At 32.6% G+C, this 20067-nt stretch overlaps 5 protein-coding genes across 7 annotated transcripts; 3 read left to right on the plus strand and 2 right to left on the minus strand.

The window, feature by feature from the left end:
- Nucleotides 1-2736: 2736 nt before the first annotated feature.
- On the plus strand, nt 2737-3740 carry Rps14 (ribosomal protein S14). The gene is made up of 4 exons (XM_074248807.1): nt 2737-2791; nt 3061-3215; nt 3297-3384; nt 3459-3740. Exons 2-4 carry the CDS (start codon nt 3067-3069, stop codon nt 3675-3677), a joined length of 456 nt encoding a protein of 151 aa, XP_074104908.1. The 5' UTR covers nt 2737-2791; nt 3061-3066; the 3' UTR covers nt 3678-3740.
- On the minus strand, nt 3738-6120 carry Dctn4-p62 (dynactin subunit 4). Its single transcript, XM_074248804.1, has 9 exons — nt 5917-6120; nt 5633-5703; nt 5392-5576; nt 5188-5330; nt 4944-5103; nt 4692-4875; nt 4433-4631; nt 4174-4364; nt 3738-4064 (listed from the first exon to the last, which is right to left on the minus strand). Exons 1-9 carry the CDS (start codon nt 6043-6045, stop codon nt 3848-3850), a joined length of 1479 nt encoding a protein of 492 aa, XP_074104905.1. The 5' UTR covers nt 6046-6120; the 3' UTR covers nt 3738-3847.
- Nucleotides 6121-6238: 118 nt separating this feature from the next.
- LOC141531203 (uncharacterized) lies at nt 6239-8480 on the plus strand. 2 transcript variants are annotated; one of them, XM_074248806.1, is made up of 4 exons: nt 6239-7154; nt 7392-7611; nt 7680-7821; nt 7899-8480. In XM_074248806.1, the coding sequence occupies exons 2-4, from the start codon at nt 7496-7498 to the stop codon at nt 8322-8324; spliced, it is 684 nt and encodes a 227-aa protein (XP_074104907.1). In that variant the 5' UTR covers nt 6239-7154; nt 7392-7495; the 3' UTR covers nt 8325-8480. The 2 variants fall into 2 exon arrangements, with proteins under 2 accessions (XP_074104907.1, XP_074104906.1); XM_074248805.1 differs by having other exon boundaries at nt 6239-7611.
- Nucleotides 8481-10079: 1599 nt separating this feature from the next.
- LOC141530552 (uncharacterized) lies at nt 10080-11218 on the minus strand. Its single transcript, XM_074247731.1, has 3 exons — nt 10949-11218; nt 10739-10880; nt 10080-10661 (listed from the first exon to the last, which is right to left on the minus strand). Exons 1-3 carry the CDS (start codon nt 11062-11064, stop codon nt 10236-10238), a joined length of 684 nt encoding a protein of 227 aa, XP_074103832.1. The 5' UTR covers nt 11065-11218; the 3' UTR covers nt 10080-10235.
- Nucleotides 11219-11405: 187 nt separating this feature from the next.
- Nucleotides 11406-14351, plus strand: LOC141530554 (uncharacterized). 2 transcript variants are annotated; one of them, XM_074247734.1, is made up of 4 exons: nt 11406-11916; nt 12007-12169; nt 12330-12494; nt 12766-14351. In XM_074247734.1, exons 2-4 carry the CDS (start codon nt 12105-12107, stop codon nt 12782-12784), a joined length of 249 nt encoding a protein of 82 aa, XP_074103835.1. In that variant the 5' UTR covers nt 11406-11916; nt 12007-12104; the 3' UTR covers nt 12785-14351. The 2 variants fall into 2 exon arrangements, with proteins under 2 accessions (XP_074103835.1, XP_074103834.1); XM_074247733.1 differs by having other exon boundaries at nt 11406-12169.
- Nucleotides 14352-20067: the final 5716 nt, after the last annotated feature.

The following is a 20067-nucleotide window of genomic DNA, read 5'->3' on the forward strand; positions in this document are numbered from 1 at the left end:
CGGTTAAAAGTAGATATAAATGTTGTGAGAATGTTTAGCGATAATAAATTTCTTAATTTACTATTATTATTGCAGTTGCTGTTGCTGTTGCTGTTATTGTTGTTGTTGTTGTTGTTGTTGTTGTTGTTGTTGTTGTTGTTGTTGTTATTGACGTTGACGTTATATTATTACTGTGAAAATGTTTTGAAATATTTTTTTTTTTCACAGGAAGTAATGTTAAGTAAAAATCTAAAGCAGGTCAACGTCGTAGAACCTTGAAAATATCATTATCCTACTGGTAATAATTTTTATGTCTATAATAAATCTCAGACCTTTCACTTAAATCACAAGCAATTCGCATCCTTATTTTCATCAGTTAATGTTATTATATATTATATATTATATATGTACTCGTATAATACTTTCACTAAGAACTGAGGACCCATAATACAATCAATGTGAAATACTCTCGGTTCGATTAAATCTTTAAAAATCGATAGTTTAACAATTAGAACAACCTAATTCAAGTTCATCAGGACAAAACTTTTAATAAATTATTCAAATGTCTGGAAAAAAAAAATTAGTATCAATAATTTAGATTTTATCAGTAACAAATGACTAAACAGCTGATCTATGTTTTTGATAATACATATAGTATTTAGTTATTGATAAATTAAATAAATCGAATCGTGTGAACAAAAATCAAAAAGGAGAAACCTGCAATGCAATAAATTGGAAAAAGTAAATGGCTGTCTGGAGACTAGAAACTGGATAAAGAGAGTGTATGACTATGAAAGCTACAAGCATATAGGTAGAGCGGTTAAGTTTTGTAGTTGGAGTTATGTTCTGCTCGGAGGAGTATAGAGCCGAGGAAATGACAGGAATTTTGACAACCATGAAGTCTGCCAGAAACATATGGAACGTCATGAAAGAATAGTATTTGTCAGGCAGTACCTTGACGGGTCGACAGACTCTGGTATCGCGGGAGGAACTCGTACGACGACCCCGAGTCCCGAGTAATTCTAGGGGAGCCACCCCTCTTAAATCTCGTGGTGTCGTGGTCACATACACTCGTTTCTTATTCCTATTCCTATTCCTGTCATCCTACCCCAATACAATCACAAACTCTTTCTCTCTCTCGCTTTCGCGGTCTCTCTTTCTCTCTATTACTCTCATCTTCATTTAAACAACATCCAGTCCAGCTTTCTCTCTTCCTCTTTTTCTCGATCCTTCTTTGTCTTTATTTTTGCTCTTTCTCTCTGCTAAATTCACTGGGTTTTTGTTATCTCCCCACATCATTCTCACTAAATCCATTCGTTGGCTACACTCAAAACTGTCTAATAATTTAAATAAACATTTCAACCTAAACAAAAAACAAAAAACAAAAAAAAAACAAAAAAAAACAAAAAAAAAACCGAAAAAAAAACATCTTACCTTTACCGTACACCGTTAAAACTTCGTTTTCCAATTTCCAATTGTCAATTAAACTTAGCACTGTTTCATTGTAATTTATTTTTATAAAATAAATATTTTCTTTGTTTTTGTTTTTAAAACGGAGTAGTATCACAATGAAGGGTCTGTGAAAAATGAAAATAAAATAAAAAATTTGCGGAAAAAGCACAATAAAGAAACAAAAAAAGAGCACGAATCCCAAAGCCAGCTGAAAGTTAGCACACAAACCGCGAGTTTATTATTTTTTCGCAATCGTCTTTCCAGTGTATTCACAACAGTGATTACGACGTCCGAGGATCCATACTAAGTGTCGTTATCCGCGATGAATAATCAGCTCACTCATCACTCGCTCGCGAATCAATTCCTTTGTGTCGGGGAGATCACACACTACCTCACTTCAGTCCAGTTTTCTCTTGCTGCTCTAGTCTACCCCATCGACGACAACAACAAATATGGCGAGCACTACGAGCTCCTGCACCGAGCCTGCTGATCTCCGGGCCAACGACAGGGAGAGTCTCCAGCAGGACCAGATGGCAGCACCAGCTCTCTCTCCCACCATCACTCTCAAACATTATTATTATTATTATTATTATTATTATTATTATTATTATTATTATTATTATTATTATTATAACTAAAAAAAAAAAAATAAAACAAAATCAGTCATGCTCCATCATGCTTTCTGTAGTCCATTGTTCTCATCGCACACTAGATAATAACAATAACAATCACTATAATAATAGTTAATTACATTTTATTGCAGCTACTATTTTTATATATCCTTCAAGTAGTAGCTTATTTATTTTTTATGACTCACTTTAAATTATAAATAAAGTAGATAAGTATGATAGTTAACATTTAATGTTACTCAAGAAAATTCTAGTTGGAAAATTAAAATTTCTGACACTTTTTTGAACAGCTGATTCACTAGTTGCTATTTTTTTCACTTAAATAAGTCATTATTATTCACAATAATTATTTACAGTTAAAAAAAAAAATTTTGAAAATGAAAAGTTACAAAAATTACCGGTAGGAGCACTCAAATCGATACTTTTTAAACTGGCGCGCATTTTTAATTTTCCTTGAAGTGAATAGCAATAAAAACATTAATAAATTATTTAAAAAATTGATTGATTCATCAATAGAACAAATGTCACCTTTAAAATTCTACAACTACAGAATTGATACAGATTATACAAGCTAAAATATTAAATTATTTTTTAAAAAAAGGAAGTGATTGAACAAACTGTAGTTTGACATCGGCGCCACTTTCCAGGAACTAAACAGCGCTCGAAGTGGATAAAGGATATACTCGGTCTTTTCCATATCGTCAGCAGCAAAGCTGTAAGTCGAGAATTGAGTAAGATTTTATTTATTTGTTATTAATTAAAATAACTATTCGTGCTATTAAATATTTGTTTAAATAATTTCTTTGTCTTCTTAAAATGAATGTATAATTTAAATTGATGACTATAATTTCGCACCGGTGTGGATGTGGCTGGATAAAAAGTTGACATCGAGGTTTCATGTGTTTATTCCAGTGTACACTAACCTAAAAAATTTTTTTCAAGATAAACTAACAAGTGAATCAGTGAATAAATTATTAATAAGTTTATTGTTTAATTGCAGTAAAAAATGGCTCCCAAACGCTCAAAAGCGCCTAAAGAAGAGGCCCAAGTATCTCTTGGACCCCAAGTTCGTGAAGGTGAAATTGTGTTCGGAGTCGCTCACATTTTTGCCAGCTTCAACGACACATTTGTCCACGTTACTGACCTTTCAGGCCGGTAAGTTATCCATTCTTGAGTAATTACATTTAATAATTCCTCAAAAAAATCAATAACACCTTTTTTAATTACTGTTTCCAGTGAAACCATTGCTCGTGTCACTGGTGGTATGAAAGTAAAGGCTGACCGTGATGAAGCTTCACCCTACGCTGCTATGTTGGCTGCTCAAGTACGTATCAGTGTTTACATTTAATTGTCAATATCGGAAAAAAAAAATAATTGAAAATTTTTGTTTTTAATCAGGACGTAGCCGAGAAATGCAAAACTCTGGGTATTACTGCTCTTCACATTAAACTTCGTGCTACTGGTGGCAACAAAACCAAGACCCCAGGACCTGGTGCGCAGTCTGCTCTTCGAGCTCTCGCGCGTTCAAACATGAAAATTGGACGAATTGAAGACGTTACTCCGATCCCATCAGACTCAACCAGAAGGAAGGGAGGTCGTCGTGGAAGACGTCTTTAAGCCATTTATACTATTCTACCATTTCCTTATTCTGGGTTTAAATAAAATCTTTGAAAAAAATTACATCAAGACCTGCGTACTCAGTTTATTTACGGTGATTAGTTACAAAAAACAATTTAGTTAATAATTAATATTAAATAATTTTTTTTTTTTTTAGCAAATGTTTAAAATTAACATTTACTAATTTTATCAAGCGTCAGAAATAATTTTACTTTTAAATCGACCTTTTGCGGCGTCTTGTGCTCCAGAGTTGCGATTGTGTTTATGTATCCGTACTGCATAACTAATCCAACAATAATTGGTTCGTTCTCTTTGCCTTCCTCAGGGACGAGAGGTGTTACTTGTAGTTTTAGTACTGCTTTGTTACCCTTTCGCCATACCACCAATCTGTTTTATTTAATAATTCATGTTATTCATGGTTGCAAATTCGTAAGATATTTAAATTACTCTTACTAATATTATTATTATTATTTTTATTAGTACTAGAGATATTTACTTGGGATCGTCTGGGAATGTTTGTGTATCCCCAGTATCGTCGTATTCAGCTGCATCATCACGCGGAGCTAGAATCACTGGACCAGTTGGCAATTCAATGGTTGCTCCAGAAACAATTTTCACTGGCTTTGGATCTTCCAGTACTGACGCTTGTCTAACCACAGACGGTAATAAATTCGGCGACTCACAGCCCTAGAAATCAGGTGGTTAATCAGGTTAATAAATTTACCAAGAGTCTCAACAATAAATATTTAAATTACCAATTGCATATTCTCGCGTTTGAGTTCCTCCTTTTCGCCAGTCGCTGATGTCGTAGTGGATGTCGTCGGAGTATCTTCAGGCAGTAATATTATTTGTGTTTGATGTTGGGTTGGATTGCAAAACTTTAGCAGCAATTCACTCGGCTTGCCGACTTCCAATGGTTCAAAAGTAACGATGCGTACTTCTGGTACATGATAGCTGAAAAAAATTATTTATTTAATAAATGTATTTCAAGAATTAAGTTAAAAAAAAACTTACAAAGCCGCCAGTTGAATTTTAAATTTAATGGATTGAGGTGAAAACTCTGGTTTGCTGACATTGTGCTCACAAGCTCGACATCTCTGGGATCTTTTTACAGGAAATTTTTTATGCTGCGGTCTTAACTCATAAATTTTCTCAGCTTGGACTTCTGGATGCTGCAATCGTTGATCTAATGTTGTAACTGTCAAGCAAAAATATTTAATGTGTAAAAATTTTTTCCTACAAATTTATAATAAATAAATAATATACTTTTTGTTATGTCAACGGGAGAAGAAAAAATAGATGCAGGCAGTTCTTCGACTTCTTCAGAAGCAACAGAAGGTTGAGGAAAATTGGATTGCTGCCATTTGGCTTCCGAGACGATTGGAAGTCCAGCTCGTTTTCGAGCCATTGCAGATGTTAGTCCAAACTTTTTGTATAATATAAAATTACTGTTAATTTTTTACAATAAATATTAGCTTATTAAATTATAAAAAAAAAATATATATATTACAAATTGCAAAGAAGTTCTTTTGGGATCAAACTTTTTACGTTCCTGATTTTGACGTTCACGTGAAGCGAGTATTTTGTGAAAATCAATCAATGCAGTTATTCTAGCTGCGTGAGGATTTTCTTGCTCCGGCCAACCCCCAGTAGCTAAAATAAAATAAAATTTTATATTTTTTTATTAAATAATTAACTATTGATGACTACGTACCAACAAACTGATCGGGAATTCCCGCATCTCGAGAACTCCATCGACACAATGAACAGCACAAATAATAAACCTTTTTGGGTGTTGCTTTAGCATCTTCGGCAGTCGCAGCTGGTCTTATTGGCGGATGACCAGCGCGAATAGTCAGTGTTTGGAAACAACAAGGACAGTCGAAACAATTAGAGCATCTGGAATAATTGAAACTGTCAATATCGAATGATATGACGATTGTTAGAGCACTTACTTGTTTTTCTTCAGTCGCACTTCGGAGGATGGTAAATTTTCTAAACAATTTGGACAGTAGTGAGAGTCGACCTGAATAAAAAATAATAATTTACTGTCTGAATAATCAATTGATTTGTAAAATTAATTCAGTAGATATTTAATAAGTTTTTTAACAAAAAAAAATTGACATAAAAATTTTTGAGAAATTAAAAATTCTATTTTATAAAAATAATTTTTAAAAACAAATTTGTTTGTTGAAAAAAAAATAATTTATTAAAGATTAAATTTTAATTGACAGGTTACCTCATGAGAAACACAATAACCACACCTAATCTTTAAGCAATGTCGACAAAAATAAATACGAGAAATGGGTTTTAATGATCCACAACCGCAGACATATCGTACATAATTTGGCTGAAGCAAATAAGCCATTATTACAATAAAAACAACAAATATTCTTCAGTAGATTAGTTTTTAAAATCTGACAATTAAATTGACATTCTTGGCAACAAAAAATTACTCCAAATATTCTAGTACTATCTTGTACCGCAGGTGGCGTAACTCAAGGCGCCAATTATGAATAAGCAATGGATAAATGAGGGCATTATAAGATCGTCAAATTCAGAATATGCAAGTCCTATAGTTGTAGTAAGAAAAAAAGATGGCTCCATCAGAGTCTGTGTTGATTTTCGAGAAGTAAATGAGCTTATTGAATGTCCACATTTTCCATTGCCGTTAATTGACGATATTTTAGACGCATTACAGGGGTTCAAGTACTTTACGACACTGGATTTAAAAAATGGGTTTTTCCATGTGAAAATGCACGAGGATAGTCGTAAATATACATCTTTTGTCACGCCAACGGGACAGTATGAATTCTTAAAGTTACCATTCGGTTTAAAGATTTCTCCTATTATATTTCTAAAATATATTACTATGACTTTTAAAGACCTTATAGATAAGGGTATTCTCATAGTTTATATGGACGATATTGTTATTCTTGCGAGAAATTTGAAGGAAGCATGGGAACGGTTACTCATATGATAATAAAAATAGTCGAACAGTATGGGTTATTGGTTATAAACTGGGAAAAATGTCGTTTTCTGCTGATAGAAATTGAGTATTTGGGGTACGTTGTTTCGGAAAACACCATAAAACCGTCTACTCATAAAACTAAAGCCGTATCAAACTTTCCTAAACCAACATCTGTTAAGAAAGTTCAAAGTTTTTTGGGTCTCACGGGGTATTTTAGAAAATTTATTAGGGGTTACGCGAAGATTGCTAAGCCGTTAACGAATTTGTTAAAGGAAGATGTAAAATTTCACTTTGGAGACCAAGAGACTGAAGCATATGAGACCAAATCAAACATCAACGACTGCCGACTTTATGAAGCTTTGGACTTATGCCGACGACGGGGATGAAGACTCAAACAGCAGCGAGGTAGAGGAAGACATCTGAGAGCAGATGTCCTTGCAGGATGGCCGAGTGTAATATCGAAAATAAAAAGAGTATACGCCAAAGCGTGGGCCATCAGGTAGTATGTAAGTCTAGCTGTAAGATACAATGTTTGGAGCGTATGAGTGCAAGAGAGAAGGAATGAGCGAGAGTATGTACGTAGGTATGATTTTTGAGGGATGCGAAAGTAAGTACGAGGAGTGGGAAAAAGGGATGAGTGCTGAGGGACAGTTGACCTGAGTGTGAAAGTTAGTTCTAAGCGAGCATTTGACGAAGACGTTTAAAAAATAAAGTGAATTGCTAATTTTTTATTAAATCGCTAGATTATAAATTGAAAAGAGTGTTTTTGTGATACCTGAGTGACAACATCTCATAGATTGTGACATTTTCACCTAAATGAACATACTGTTGGAATAAAATAAATAAAATGGTTAAAAACGATGATAAATTCAGTATTGAAGATACTAAAGCTGTGATCGAGAGTGGCAAAAACCAATCGCACATAAATTACTCGTTATTAATATTGGATCAATGTCTTGACACGTGAGTATTTTCTCAATTAGGTCACGCTGACTTATTAACAAATGTAACAACAAATTTTTTTTTTATAGTTATACCGTGGATGAATTATTCCTGAGCTTCAATGGAGGTAAAGATTGTACAGTAATACTTCATTTAACAGCTGCCTTATTAAAATTACGTGGTTTGTCGCCGTTAAAGTGTCTTTACGTTACCGAGGATCCGTTTCCTGAGGTTACTTTTCTCTATTTGCTTCTAAAAAATAATAAAAAATAAATATATTCATTCAGTTGATTTTATTTTATCTTTAGATGGACGAGTTTGTCGACAAAGCTTCTCAGTATTACGAAATAAAATTAATTCGAAAGAAGAAACCGATAAAAACAGCTGTAGCAAGTCTTTTAGAGGAAGACAAAAATTTGAAAGCTACCTTAATGGGCATTAGGAAAGATGATCCAGGTTCGCAGTCCTTGGAGCCGTTTAAATACACTGATGCAGACTGGCCGAAGATCATGAGAGTCAGTCCAATTCTTAATTGGTCTTACAGCCAAATTTGGGAGTTTATTTTGAAGCACCAGGTTCCTTATTGCTCGCTGTATGACCAAGGGTACACCAGTCTTGGCAACAAGACATCCACCAGTCCCAATCCTCTGCTGCGAGACCCCGATAATCCAGCTCGTTACCTTCCGGCGTATAAGCTCAAGGACAGTTCTACTGAAAGAAATGGAAGACAATGACGCTTCTATTATTAATTGTTAAATAATTAAATTTATTTATTTGATCGATTGACTTTTTGTCGGCAATTTCTTCAGAGATCTGATGTTTACTTATTTATGCAATATAAAAGTGTATTTTCTACTTAATTAGAGATAATAAAAAATTTTATTGTTCAATTCAATTGATTTTTTCGTTTTATTCTTGTTGGGTTAAAAATTTTGTAAGGACCGTATTCATAGTCCGGTTTTAAGTTTGTACTTAAGCCTGTCTTCATGAAGACGGCCTTATCGGCTGTAAGTTATGTGATGTGGGAGCATATCTTCCATCCACTCCTGAGTAATCTGATTGTTATTATTTATAATTATTTAATTATTAATTATTATTATGGATAATTATTCAATTACCAATTATTATTATTTATAATTGGTTATAATTATTTAATTATTATTATTATTATTTATAATCATTAATATTATTTCATTATTATTATTATTATTATTATATCATTTATAATTGTTTAATCATTACTATTCGTTAGTTATAGTGCATTAAATAATATAGTTAACATTTTATTATTTAAGTTGAAGTTTTTCTACAATGCTATTAAGTTGGAAAAGCGTGAAGTTGTATCACATCACCATAAATTATACCGGATTATAATTTACTTGGTGATGTCAAGCAACTGATAGAGTCTCGTCCGCTACAAGGACATTTTGGGAAATTTTATTTTATTGTAATTGCATTAAAAGTAATAAAATTCACATTTGCAGCTGGCGAGACCCTAATAAAAGTATTGTATTAGGATTAAAAATATGTATAAGTTTGTTTGTAAGAAGTTTAAGAGTTTTTCCCAAATCTTCCCATAAAAATCCCAATAACCTTTCGTTTTCTAAAAAGCAATTAAAGGATTAGAAACTTGTGTCGCATGGCCAGCGACCGGGTCCTTGAGTCCACTGATTGCTTTTACATATACTTCTACCGATCTTCCTCAACTACACTACTTCTGTAATTTTCCATACCTTCAGAATATACATCTATACTTATACCTACTTGTACCTAGACCCATACTTTCGTTCAAGGACCCGGTCGCTGCCCATTTTAATCCTAATACTTAATCCTAATCTTACAAACAAACTTATACATATTTTTAATCCTAATACAATACTTTTATTAGCGTCTCGCCAGCTGCAAATGTGAATTTTATTACTTTTAATGCAATTACAATAAAATAAAATTTCCCAAAATGTCCTTGTAGCGGACGAGACTCTATCAGTTGCTTGATATTACCAAGTAAATTATAATCCGGTATAATTTATGGTGATGTGATACAACTTCACGCTTTTCCAACTTAATAGCGTTGTAGAAAAACTTCAACTTAAATAATAAAATGTTAACTATATTATTTAATGCACTATAACTAACGAATAGTAATGATTAACCAATTATAAATGATATAATAATAATAATAATAATGAAATAATATTAATGATTATAAATAATAATAATAATAATTAAATAATTATAACCAATTATAAATAATAATAATTGGTAATTGAATAATTATCCATAATAATAATTAATAATTAAATAATTATAAATAATAACAATCAGATTACTCAGGAGTGGATGGAAGATATGCTCCCACATCACATAACTTACAGCCGATAAGGCCGTCTTCATGAAGACAGGCTTAAGTACAAACTTAAAACCGGACTATGAATACGGTCCTTACAAAATTTTTAACCCAACAAGAATAAAACGAAAAATCAATTGAATTGAACAATAAAATTTTTTATTATCTCTAATTAAGTAGAAAATACACTTTTATATTGCATAAATAAGTAAACATCAGATCTCTGAAGAAATTGCCGACAAAAAGTCAATCGATCAAATAAATAAATTTAATTATTTAACAATTAATAATAGAAGCGTCATTGTCTTCCATTTCTTTCAGTAGAACTGTCCTTGAGCTTATACGCCGGAAGGTAACGAGCTGGATTATCGGGGTCTCGCAGCAGAGGATTGGGACTGGTGGATGTCTTGTTGCCAAGACTGGTGTACCCTTGGTCATACAGCGAGCAATAAGGAACCTGGTGCTTCAAAATAAACTCCCAAATTTGGCTGTAAGACCAATTAAGAATTGGACTGACTCTCATGATCTTCGGCCAGTCTGCATCAGTGTATTTAAACGGCTCCAAGGACTGCGAACCTGGATCATCTTTCCTAATGCCCATTAAGGTAGCTTTCAAATTTTTGTCTTCCTCTAAAAGACTTGCTACAGCTGTTTTTATCGGTTTCTTCTTTCGAATTAATTTTATTTCGTAATACTGAGAAGCTTTGTCGACAAACTCGTCCATCTAAAGATAAAATAAAATCAACTGAATGAATATATTTATTTTTTATTATTTTTTAGAAGCAAATAGAGAAAAGTAACCTCAGGAAACGGATCCTCGGTAACGTAAAGACACTTTAACGGCGACAAACCACGTAATTTTAATAAGGCAGCTGTTAAATGAAGTATTACTGTACAATCTTTACCTCCATTGAAGCTCAGGAATAATTCATCCACTGTATAACTATAAAAAAAAAATTTGTTGTTACATTTGTTAATAAGTCAGCGTGACCTAATTGAGAAAATACTCACGTGTCAAGACATTGATCCAATATTAATAACGAGTAATTTATGTGCGATTGGTTTTTGCCACTCTCGATCACAGCTTTAGCATCTTCAATACTGAATTTATCATCGTTTTTAACCATTTTATTTATTTTATTCCAACAGTATGTTCATTTAGGTGAAAATGTCACAATCTATGAGATGTTGTCACTCAGGTATCACAAAAACACTCTTTTCAATTTATAATCTAGCGATTTAATAAAAAATTAGCAATTCACTTTATTTTTTAAACTACGGAAAAAATATTCTTGAGTATTTGATAAACTATCAATCAATTATCATAGATGATTTTAATAATCATAACACGACTAACAATTTTGATAAATATTTATAAAGTTATTTATTTTATCTTGAAAAATTAAAAATTACATCTTGTTTCTTATGTCATGTTTCTGATAAATGAATGATTAATTATGAAATTTATATAACTGAAGGATTTTTATAATAATTTGTGGAGAATAGGAAGGATGGCTATTCCAGTAATAATATAACACTTTGATTATATATGCGTCTATATGTTGTTGCAGCTTTATTATGTGTAGTACACAGAACTTCTAGATGTACGTGTGATCGGTACAGAGCTATAGTCGAGAGTGAGTATATACTCTAGAGGCCTAGTAAGAGTAGTAAGTAGACTTTAAACGTCTAATAGATAGTGCCTCATGTATGAGCAAAGTAACATATTTCTGATAATAACTATAGTAATTATATTTATTTATAATTTATTATTTCAACAAGAGCGATGTTCAAAAGCTGTGAATGTTATTTGTCGCAGTCATAGTTACCAACTGAGCAAAAATGCATTATTTTTTTTTGTTCGTTTGAATTACAATAGACAGAGTGTAGGTGGCAAAAGTAATATTGTTTTGTAACGATAGTTTGCAATAGGGATCGAGCATCTAGACTTTTACGCTAACTAGTGGTGAATATCTCAAGTAATTGGCATCGTTTATTAAATTTTTAAACGTGATTTATTTTTTAATAAATAATATTAAAATTAATTGATATTATTTTAATTATGTCAGCTTCAAGAAAGAATTGCTGCATCCGTGGTTGTAATAATACATCACGTCAAAAACGTGGGGTTGATGTGAAAGTGAAATTTTATAAATTCCCAGATAGCATGTTTGGAGCCGCATGGAAAATAGCAAAACGTAAACAGTGGATAAAAGCAGTAAAAAATTATGTGTAAGTTCAGTATTAATCAACAATTCATTGCAAAATTAAAGTAAAAGTTGTAATTAAACCCAGATATATAAAAAACTATAATTTTGATAGTTAAGTTATTAATATTTATGATATTTATGTGATAATAAAAACTTAACCTTTTAATTTGTCTTGTTTTCAGAGAAAATCCAAAAGACTGGGAACCAAATAAAAATATGAGAATTTGTAGTTCTCATTTTATCAACAACGAACAATCGGAACATCCGTTACATCCATCTTACGTTCCTTCCATCTTTCCTGGAAGTGAAAATGTTAAAAAAAATATAGAATCCTTGGGACGTTTCCAGTGAGTAAAAAATCGTGAATTATTAAAAGTTTCAAATATTAAGAAATCTTTTGTGAGTAATGAAACCGAGAATTCGATAAATATCACCAATTCAATTAATTCAGTAATGGAGCAAGGTGATAATGTGCATGTTAATAGTGTTGATCAGAATCAGATTAATGCTAGTATTGAAAGTGTTATTTTTAAACCTGTACAACGAAGCATAAGTTGTCAAACGGAGACAGTTGTAGATGAAACGTATGAAGAATTAACATATTTTTTTTGCAATCAGGACTATCATGACGGTATAAGCACTGCAGCAGTACAGATTAATATTCCAATCAACAAAACAGAAGATAAGAATTGCGAAGCAAATATACCAATTTCAAAAGATGTCCGAGACTCAAGTTGTGATCCAATAAATATGAATCTCACAAAATCTTGTCAAGGCTTCCATGGACTATCTTCAATTATTACAGACGAAGTTATGAGCAGTTTAACGGGCGTGTCATTGACAATTTTCTCATATCTCTTAACTTTACTTCCAGACTATAAAGCCTCGAAAATAGACAAAAAAACTAGTTTATTAATTACATTAATGAAATTAAAAACTGGTTTATCATTTACGGCACTTTCAATATTGTTTAATATTCATCGAACTTCAGCACATAGAATGTTTGTAAAGCATATACAAAAATTGAATATTTTACTGAAAAATTTTATTTTTTGGCCTTCTAAATCAAGTATATAAGCATCTCTACCAGAATCATTCAAACGACATTACCCAGACACTCGTGTCATAATCGATTGCACAGAAGTTAATACCGAAATACCACCGGAAGTAAATCAAAGGGTATTAATGTATTCAGAATATAAGCATCATCATACAGTGAAGTTTATGGTGGGTTGTGCGCCAAGTGGATTTATCAGTTTTATTTCTAAATGTTATGGTGCTTGTGCTGGTGATTGCTTTATAACGAATGATTGTGGTTTAGTCGATTTAATTGAACCTGGTGATGTCGTTTTAGCTGATAAAGGCTTTCCATAGATAAAAACCCAAGTAGAAAATAAAAATGCTGTTTTTGTGATGCCTCCTTTTGGTCATAAAGATCAATTTACCCCGGAAGAAGTAGACGAAACATACAACATCGCTTCTGTAAGGATACATATTGAACGCGTTAATCAACGAATCAAGGACTTTAAAATTCTATCTAAAGTACCAAATTCGTTATTTCCTCATATTGATGAGATAGTTTTTGTCATCTGCGTCTTAAGGGCATTCTCCCTAAATTGCCATTTGAAAATTTTTCTACCGAAGCGCCGTCTGGTGTCAGAATGTAGAACTAAAATTTTTAAAATTGAATTAAATTAATAATTAATTTTATAATTAAGAAAAAAATAGGGGAATGAATTTGGTCGTTAGAAAAATTAAAATGCTACAATTTGATAATAATTGAAGATAGTAAAATTTAAAATATACTTACATAAAATGAAAAAAAGTAAATTGTAGGTTAAACATGGGAAAAAAATGTCATGTGTAAAATAATTATTTAAAAAAAAACTATTACCATTCACTAAAAAAGAAATGATCAGCTCCGTGTAGAATTTTTAGGAGATTTTAATCACATTTTAGTTAAATTTTAAACAATAATATTAATTAAATAGTTTTATGAAAACCATTTCCAAGTTTCAACATAAACAACAGTATCGTACATATTATGAGGTCCCAAAGGGATCCCAGTGTAAAAAGTGGGAAGTTAAAAATTTTCAAAATTTGTGGATAATGCAGTTCGCAAGTTACACTCCAAATGTAGTTACCATGGGATAGAGAGAAGCAATGTTACCAATAAGCCCTGGAACGGAAGTCATCCATGTAATTTGAATTTATCACCAGATATGGTGAGTTATATATTCTTTATTATTTATTCATATTTTCTAGATAATGTTTATTTTATAAGGCATGCATATAATGCTATATTCTAGATTTATTATTTGACGTCTATAAATAAATAAATCTACATTATGTAGTGAGATATATTGTATACTTGCGGTTTTATTATATACTAACATGCATTTAGTATTAAAAATTAAAATCTTTCAGTAAATTTTGATATTCGGCTTGACTAAATTCTGCCTCAGTACTTTCGATGAAATTTCCAAATCGTTCTGAGTCTTCGTCTCCGTCACTATCAATTTCAGCTTCATAAATAGCATTCAATTCACCTTGCCCTAATATTGATTCATTTTGATCTGGATTCGGAATGATATCAATTATCTTCTGTTGGATTTTTTCAGATGGTTTATCTTTATTATTTTTATCTTTAGTTTTATCATTTTTATTAGTATCCTTGTTATTTTTTTCTAATATTTTACGAACTCTCATGGTAGGTGCAAGAGAACTGGGCTTAGAAAGGTTACTACAAAGAAGAAAATCTTTTATGGCATCATCAACTTCTTTCCATACCATAGTAGATGAGTTTTCTACTTCATGTGAATACTCTACTTCTTTATCATCATTCGAAGAAGAATATAGTAATTTTGGGTTCAATATTTCAGGCACCAAATGAGTCCAATAGAATTTAGTGAGTTTGGGGAGCATTTTTTGTTAAAAAATTCTTCGTCATAATGGATGACCAAACTCAAGGAATTTTTGAAAGTCCATATCGAAAATAAACAATATTTTCTTCCAGTGACGTGAAGTTGGCCCTGGATTTGATAATAATATGGACTGTTCTTCAACAATTCTCTCGGTTTATTGCGTTCAAAATGAGGCTTGAACCACGCAACATTATTGTTAATAGCCTCTTCAACGGTTATGTTCCTTATGGTGTACGGGCATTTAATTTCAGCTATTCCATCGGTACCAATTAAGCCATCAGGTGTAGCGCCCAAGCCGAGAATATTTGCGTCAATGAAAAATCCGCATTTATCAATTTGTACGCCAAACTCTTTGCATAAATCACTAAGAGCTTGACTCTCATTGACGATACCATGATTTATTGCAGGATGAAAATTTGCTATTGGTGAATAGAGAATTTCACGAACTGCTTTGTTTTGAGTCGAAATTTTTCGACATTGGCAAGCAAGTTTGAAATTAGAAGCTGTTAAATACAGTCGACGAGTCGTATGCCACTCGACTGAACGTGATTGGCCTACAGTTCTACGCTCAATATTCACTCTGTCGGCTTGTAAAGCCATCAACTTCTGCTCGTGAGCTCCGAATCTAGCTTGATATACTTCAGGTGACATGATCGGCGGATTGGCACCAGGTCCATAATGTGCGTCACTTCTGGAGTAATTGGTTTCCGGGTGGCGATTTCGGAAGCCTTTCTCTGTTGCACGACGTGCATTATTTTCAACTTTCTTTCGTCGCATATTTTCCATATGCCTCAACTGATCTGGAACTTTCTTTCCCATTGAGGTATAAACGTCACACATGGCCGTTTTTGAATTAAATTGGATGACTGAATAACAGACTCGGAAAGTGTAGCTACCGCATTTGTAAGAATCTACACGTTTTGCGAAATTTTTAGAAGCAACCACATTGTTAAACGATTCCGCTAAATTGTTATTGGAATTCATTAAAAAATCTAGTGGGGCAGATATACAAGTACCGAAACAGCCCAATATAGTGCTCCACATATTTATTTTTATTAGTTCATCCATGTGATTTTTAGCTTCTGTTTTATTCCCATCACAATAATGATCTCGACAGTCATCATGCTGACCGAAAACATGATTAGCCATGTTTTCTAAGTCCCTCAGCATATTCATAATTTTATTGTCCTGAGAATCGTTAACAGATTGCCAATATTTGGCTGCTGCTCGAATAGCAGTACTGGATTTTCCTCCAGCTACTTTCAAAAATTTTTAAGAGTAGGGTGATCTTTGAATTGATCCAAGGACGCTGCTAAATTAGAAAGATTTGTTGACAAACGTCGAAGTATGTGGTTCGTGCAAAGTAGTTTTCCCACGGTAACATCAAAATCTACATATGGGTTATGGTTGTGGATTGCTTTGATGACACTGCTGTCTCCATCACCAATCATAGTTTTGTACACGAGATTATGTTTTTCAACACTGTACTGAAACAGTCCCAAAATATTTGCCGACTCCATACTGCTAGAAGTTTTTTTCGAATCATAATTACACCAACAGAGATGAGCCAATTCTTTACCTAATTGACATTGTAAGCATCTCTGATTGGCGACACCAACATCTAAAACTTTTTTTGTATGGTAATCGATCACTACTCCTAAGCCAGAAGGAGAATCAAACGATCCAGTTTTGTATGATCTTTTACCCCAAGAGCCATCAACCACTACTGTTGTGTGCGCCATATTTCCAACAGCTGTAATGCGGCCTTCCAAACGAGCTCTTGATTCCGCTTCGGCACCTGCATTAGCCATTGATTGGATAGCTGTGCGTTGAACATGCAAACCCATCATTATTTCCATTTCATGATATGATTTGTAATCATAGCAGGGTAGATTTACAGAAGCAAGTAAGCCTTCAAGTTGATAGAACCCTATACCACTTCCAAAACATCCCAAAAGAATACCTTGATTAGTAGGAAGTTCATCACTCTTGTCAGGTTCGCTTTGAACTTCGAATCTGTACTCACATCCATTACATTCAAAAAATAATACTGACTGTAATCCATACAGTACCGACCCAACGTAATTACATTTGCACTGCCATGTTCTGCAAGCTTGTTCTCTTGAGCTTTCGCGATGTAAATCAAATAACATATTTATTTCATTATGAACATAATCATAATCAATAATAAACTTCGTTGTATGTTTTAATGGTTTTCTGGTATATTTCCGAGGAGGTTTTTGATTCTGTATGTATCATCAATATCAAATGTAGAATCATCCGCTAGATTGTTAGATGGTAACGGGTTAGGTATAGGTTTGCTTGAAGTCTTAGTGGTTTGTGTGGGAGTAGATTTGTTTTGATTACGATCGCTCTTCTTTAAACTTTCTTCAACATTTATTACGGATAGAGTGTACATATTTCTCTGCAAAGCTATCATTGAATCTTTTTGTGAATTATCTTCAGCGATGTACATATTTGATAAAACAATTTCATGTACATTGTCAAGACTTTCGAAACAACAGAGACATGATTTTCCATCATCACCATCTTGCTTACCTTCGGCATTCCTGCTGTGGGAATCAAATGTATAATACACCCCATTGTATGAAATGATGGCAATGGAAATCATATTCATGGTTAGAATTTCTGCTGTGTTCGTATCTTCAAATACATTTTCTAAGCGTTTGTTCAGCGGCAAAAAAAAAGACGAGTTATCAATATTTCTACAAAAGTGTCCGTCAAAAATTTGTGAAATTTCGAAAGAAGAATAAAATGGACCTGAAATGTTAACATTGTTGACAAGTTCAGTTGCTGACAAATAATGTTCATCGCTTCGTTTATTCGAAGAATCTAAGTGATTCAACTGTGATTGATCTCTAACATTGATACTTTTTTGTACAGTTCATCACCAATATCTAAAATCTTATCAATAGTGCTTGATATCCAAGTGTCAACTGGTTTCAATGTGTTAAAAACAATCGCCGATGCAGCCATAGCCGTACATTGATTGCCAACGGAAAAACCAAACTTTGCATCGTTTTGATTAGTACTACTACGAACAATTTTCATAACATTTGTAGTCGTATTGTCAATTTCACATTCCATTTCCATATTCTCTATTGTAAATTCCGCTTCGATTTCACAATCAACGATTGCATCAGATGTTGCAAGTAGATCGAACGATACATGGCGTGTTTCAGGTAGATCAGGTGTTGAAGGTAGATCCGGTGTTTCAGGTAGATCAGGTGTTAAAGGTAAATCAGACGACATATCGGGTGTTGTATTAGGTAGTTCAGGTGACACATCAGATGTACTTGTTTCCTGCGATTCTTGTGATTGTTTATCAACAATTCTTTTGTATACCCTAAAATAACCAATAAATTATTGCTTTATTTTTATTTAATAACAAATTAAACAAAGGCATAAAATTATAATAAACACATCAGTGCATGACGCATTAATTATTAATTAATTAACCAACACGAAGATTTATTAGATGAATCAATCACAATAAATCAAATGTACATACTGTTTTTGACGCCTTCGCCGACTTTTAGTTTGGTAAGGGTTATGGTTTTTTGCATATTTTTTGCGAATAGATTGTTTACTATTAAGTAAATCATTGTTCAATGACACATCATCCATAATCAAATGTAAATACTTTCGTCCGTAATGATAAAAAAAAAGTGAGCAGGTGTGAAATCGGTAGCAATGAATTAATATTTTTCAATAGACGCTAGTGGTTAAATGTTTTATTTATATGTATAAATTTATTGTGTATGTAGGGGTGCTAATGTATGCAGAATTTTTAAAAGATTTATAACAAAAATCAGTAGGTGGAGCGAATAGCAATTTTATTGAATGACACTTTTTATTGAAAACTCGTAAAAAAACATGAGGACTTTTTCCGTTTAAAAATTACTAGCATTGCCATGAATAATTAAAAATTTAATTACCTGAGGAAATGAAATATTTTTGGCTTAATTTTATTTCTTTCGAAAATCTATGAACGATTTGATGCTACAAAAGACAGCCAATAATGACGTTTACCTTACTTTTATTTGAAAGGCCTCTATAACAAAAATACATAAATATGCACAGTGGTTTTTACGGTATCTTTTATTGTTATACCACACACCCAAGTTGTACTCAAATATTACCTAGTATATTGTGCACTGTGTTAATTGACACTAATAGGGTTGTAATTCGTCATTAGCTACCTGCAGTCAGTTCGGAACTGCCGAGAAATACGAATAATAAATGTGAAGGTAAAAATAATTAAAAAATTACACATTTATTTAAATAAACATCAAGGTTTAACATGCATAAATAAAAAGGTTATTAATTTAGACATTAGTAGAATAAGATCTTCGTCCCCAAGCAGAATCAATAGCTAATGTTGCAGGATCAACTTCTGGTGAAACTGGCGCTCGAACTACTGCTGAAATAATAAGTGTTCGACGGATTGGTTGTGGTCGACCTGGAAGCCTCAAATTTTCTTCAGCTATTCCCGCTTGAACCTGAACCACATTTTGAGGTGGAAATGGAACTTCATGAGATGAAATTTGTCTAGTTTGACCTCGATCCTCGCTCTTAGCTGAAATGATTTATCGTATTGAATAACAGGATGTCAAGTTGGGGAGTTTTAAACCAAACATACATTAATTTATAACCAAAAAGTTTTGAGATTTTAAGAAATGCTTAAATATTTTTAAATTAAAAATGTACTAATTTTAATACTTACGAGTCATTGCAACTATTAAAAATAACAAATTATTGAGATAAATCTGCGGCGACTGTTTCAATAGTTTTTCACAGTTGTCAATAATTGATTCTTTAATTTTAATAATGTGTTGCTGCTTTGTTGTTATTGTTAAACTATGCGGTTAAAGGGTTAGGAAGGTGGGGCGTAAAAAGTCGTATATAGAAATTATGTACACATAGTCTATATATATAAACAATTTGCTTTTACCATCAGTAAAATAAACTTTGT

This window comes from Cotesia typhae, unplaced genomic scaffold, assembly GCF_013202065.1.
Source record: "Cotesia typhae breed Kobodo isofemale line unplaced genomic scaffold, CoteBio_Ctyphae contig_5, whole genome shotgun sequence".
NCBI classification, from domain to species: Eukaryota; Metazoa; Arthropoda; class Insecta; order Hymenoptera; family Braconidae; genus Cotesia; species Cotesia typhae.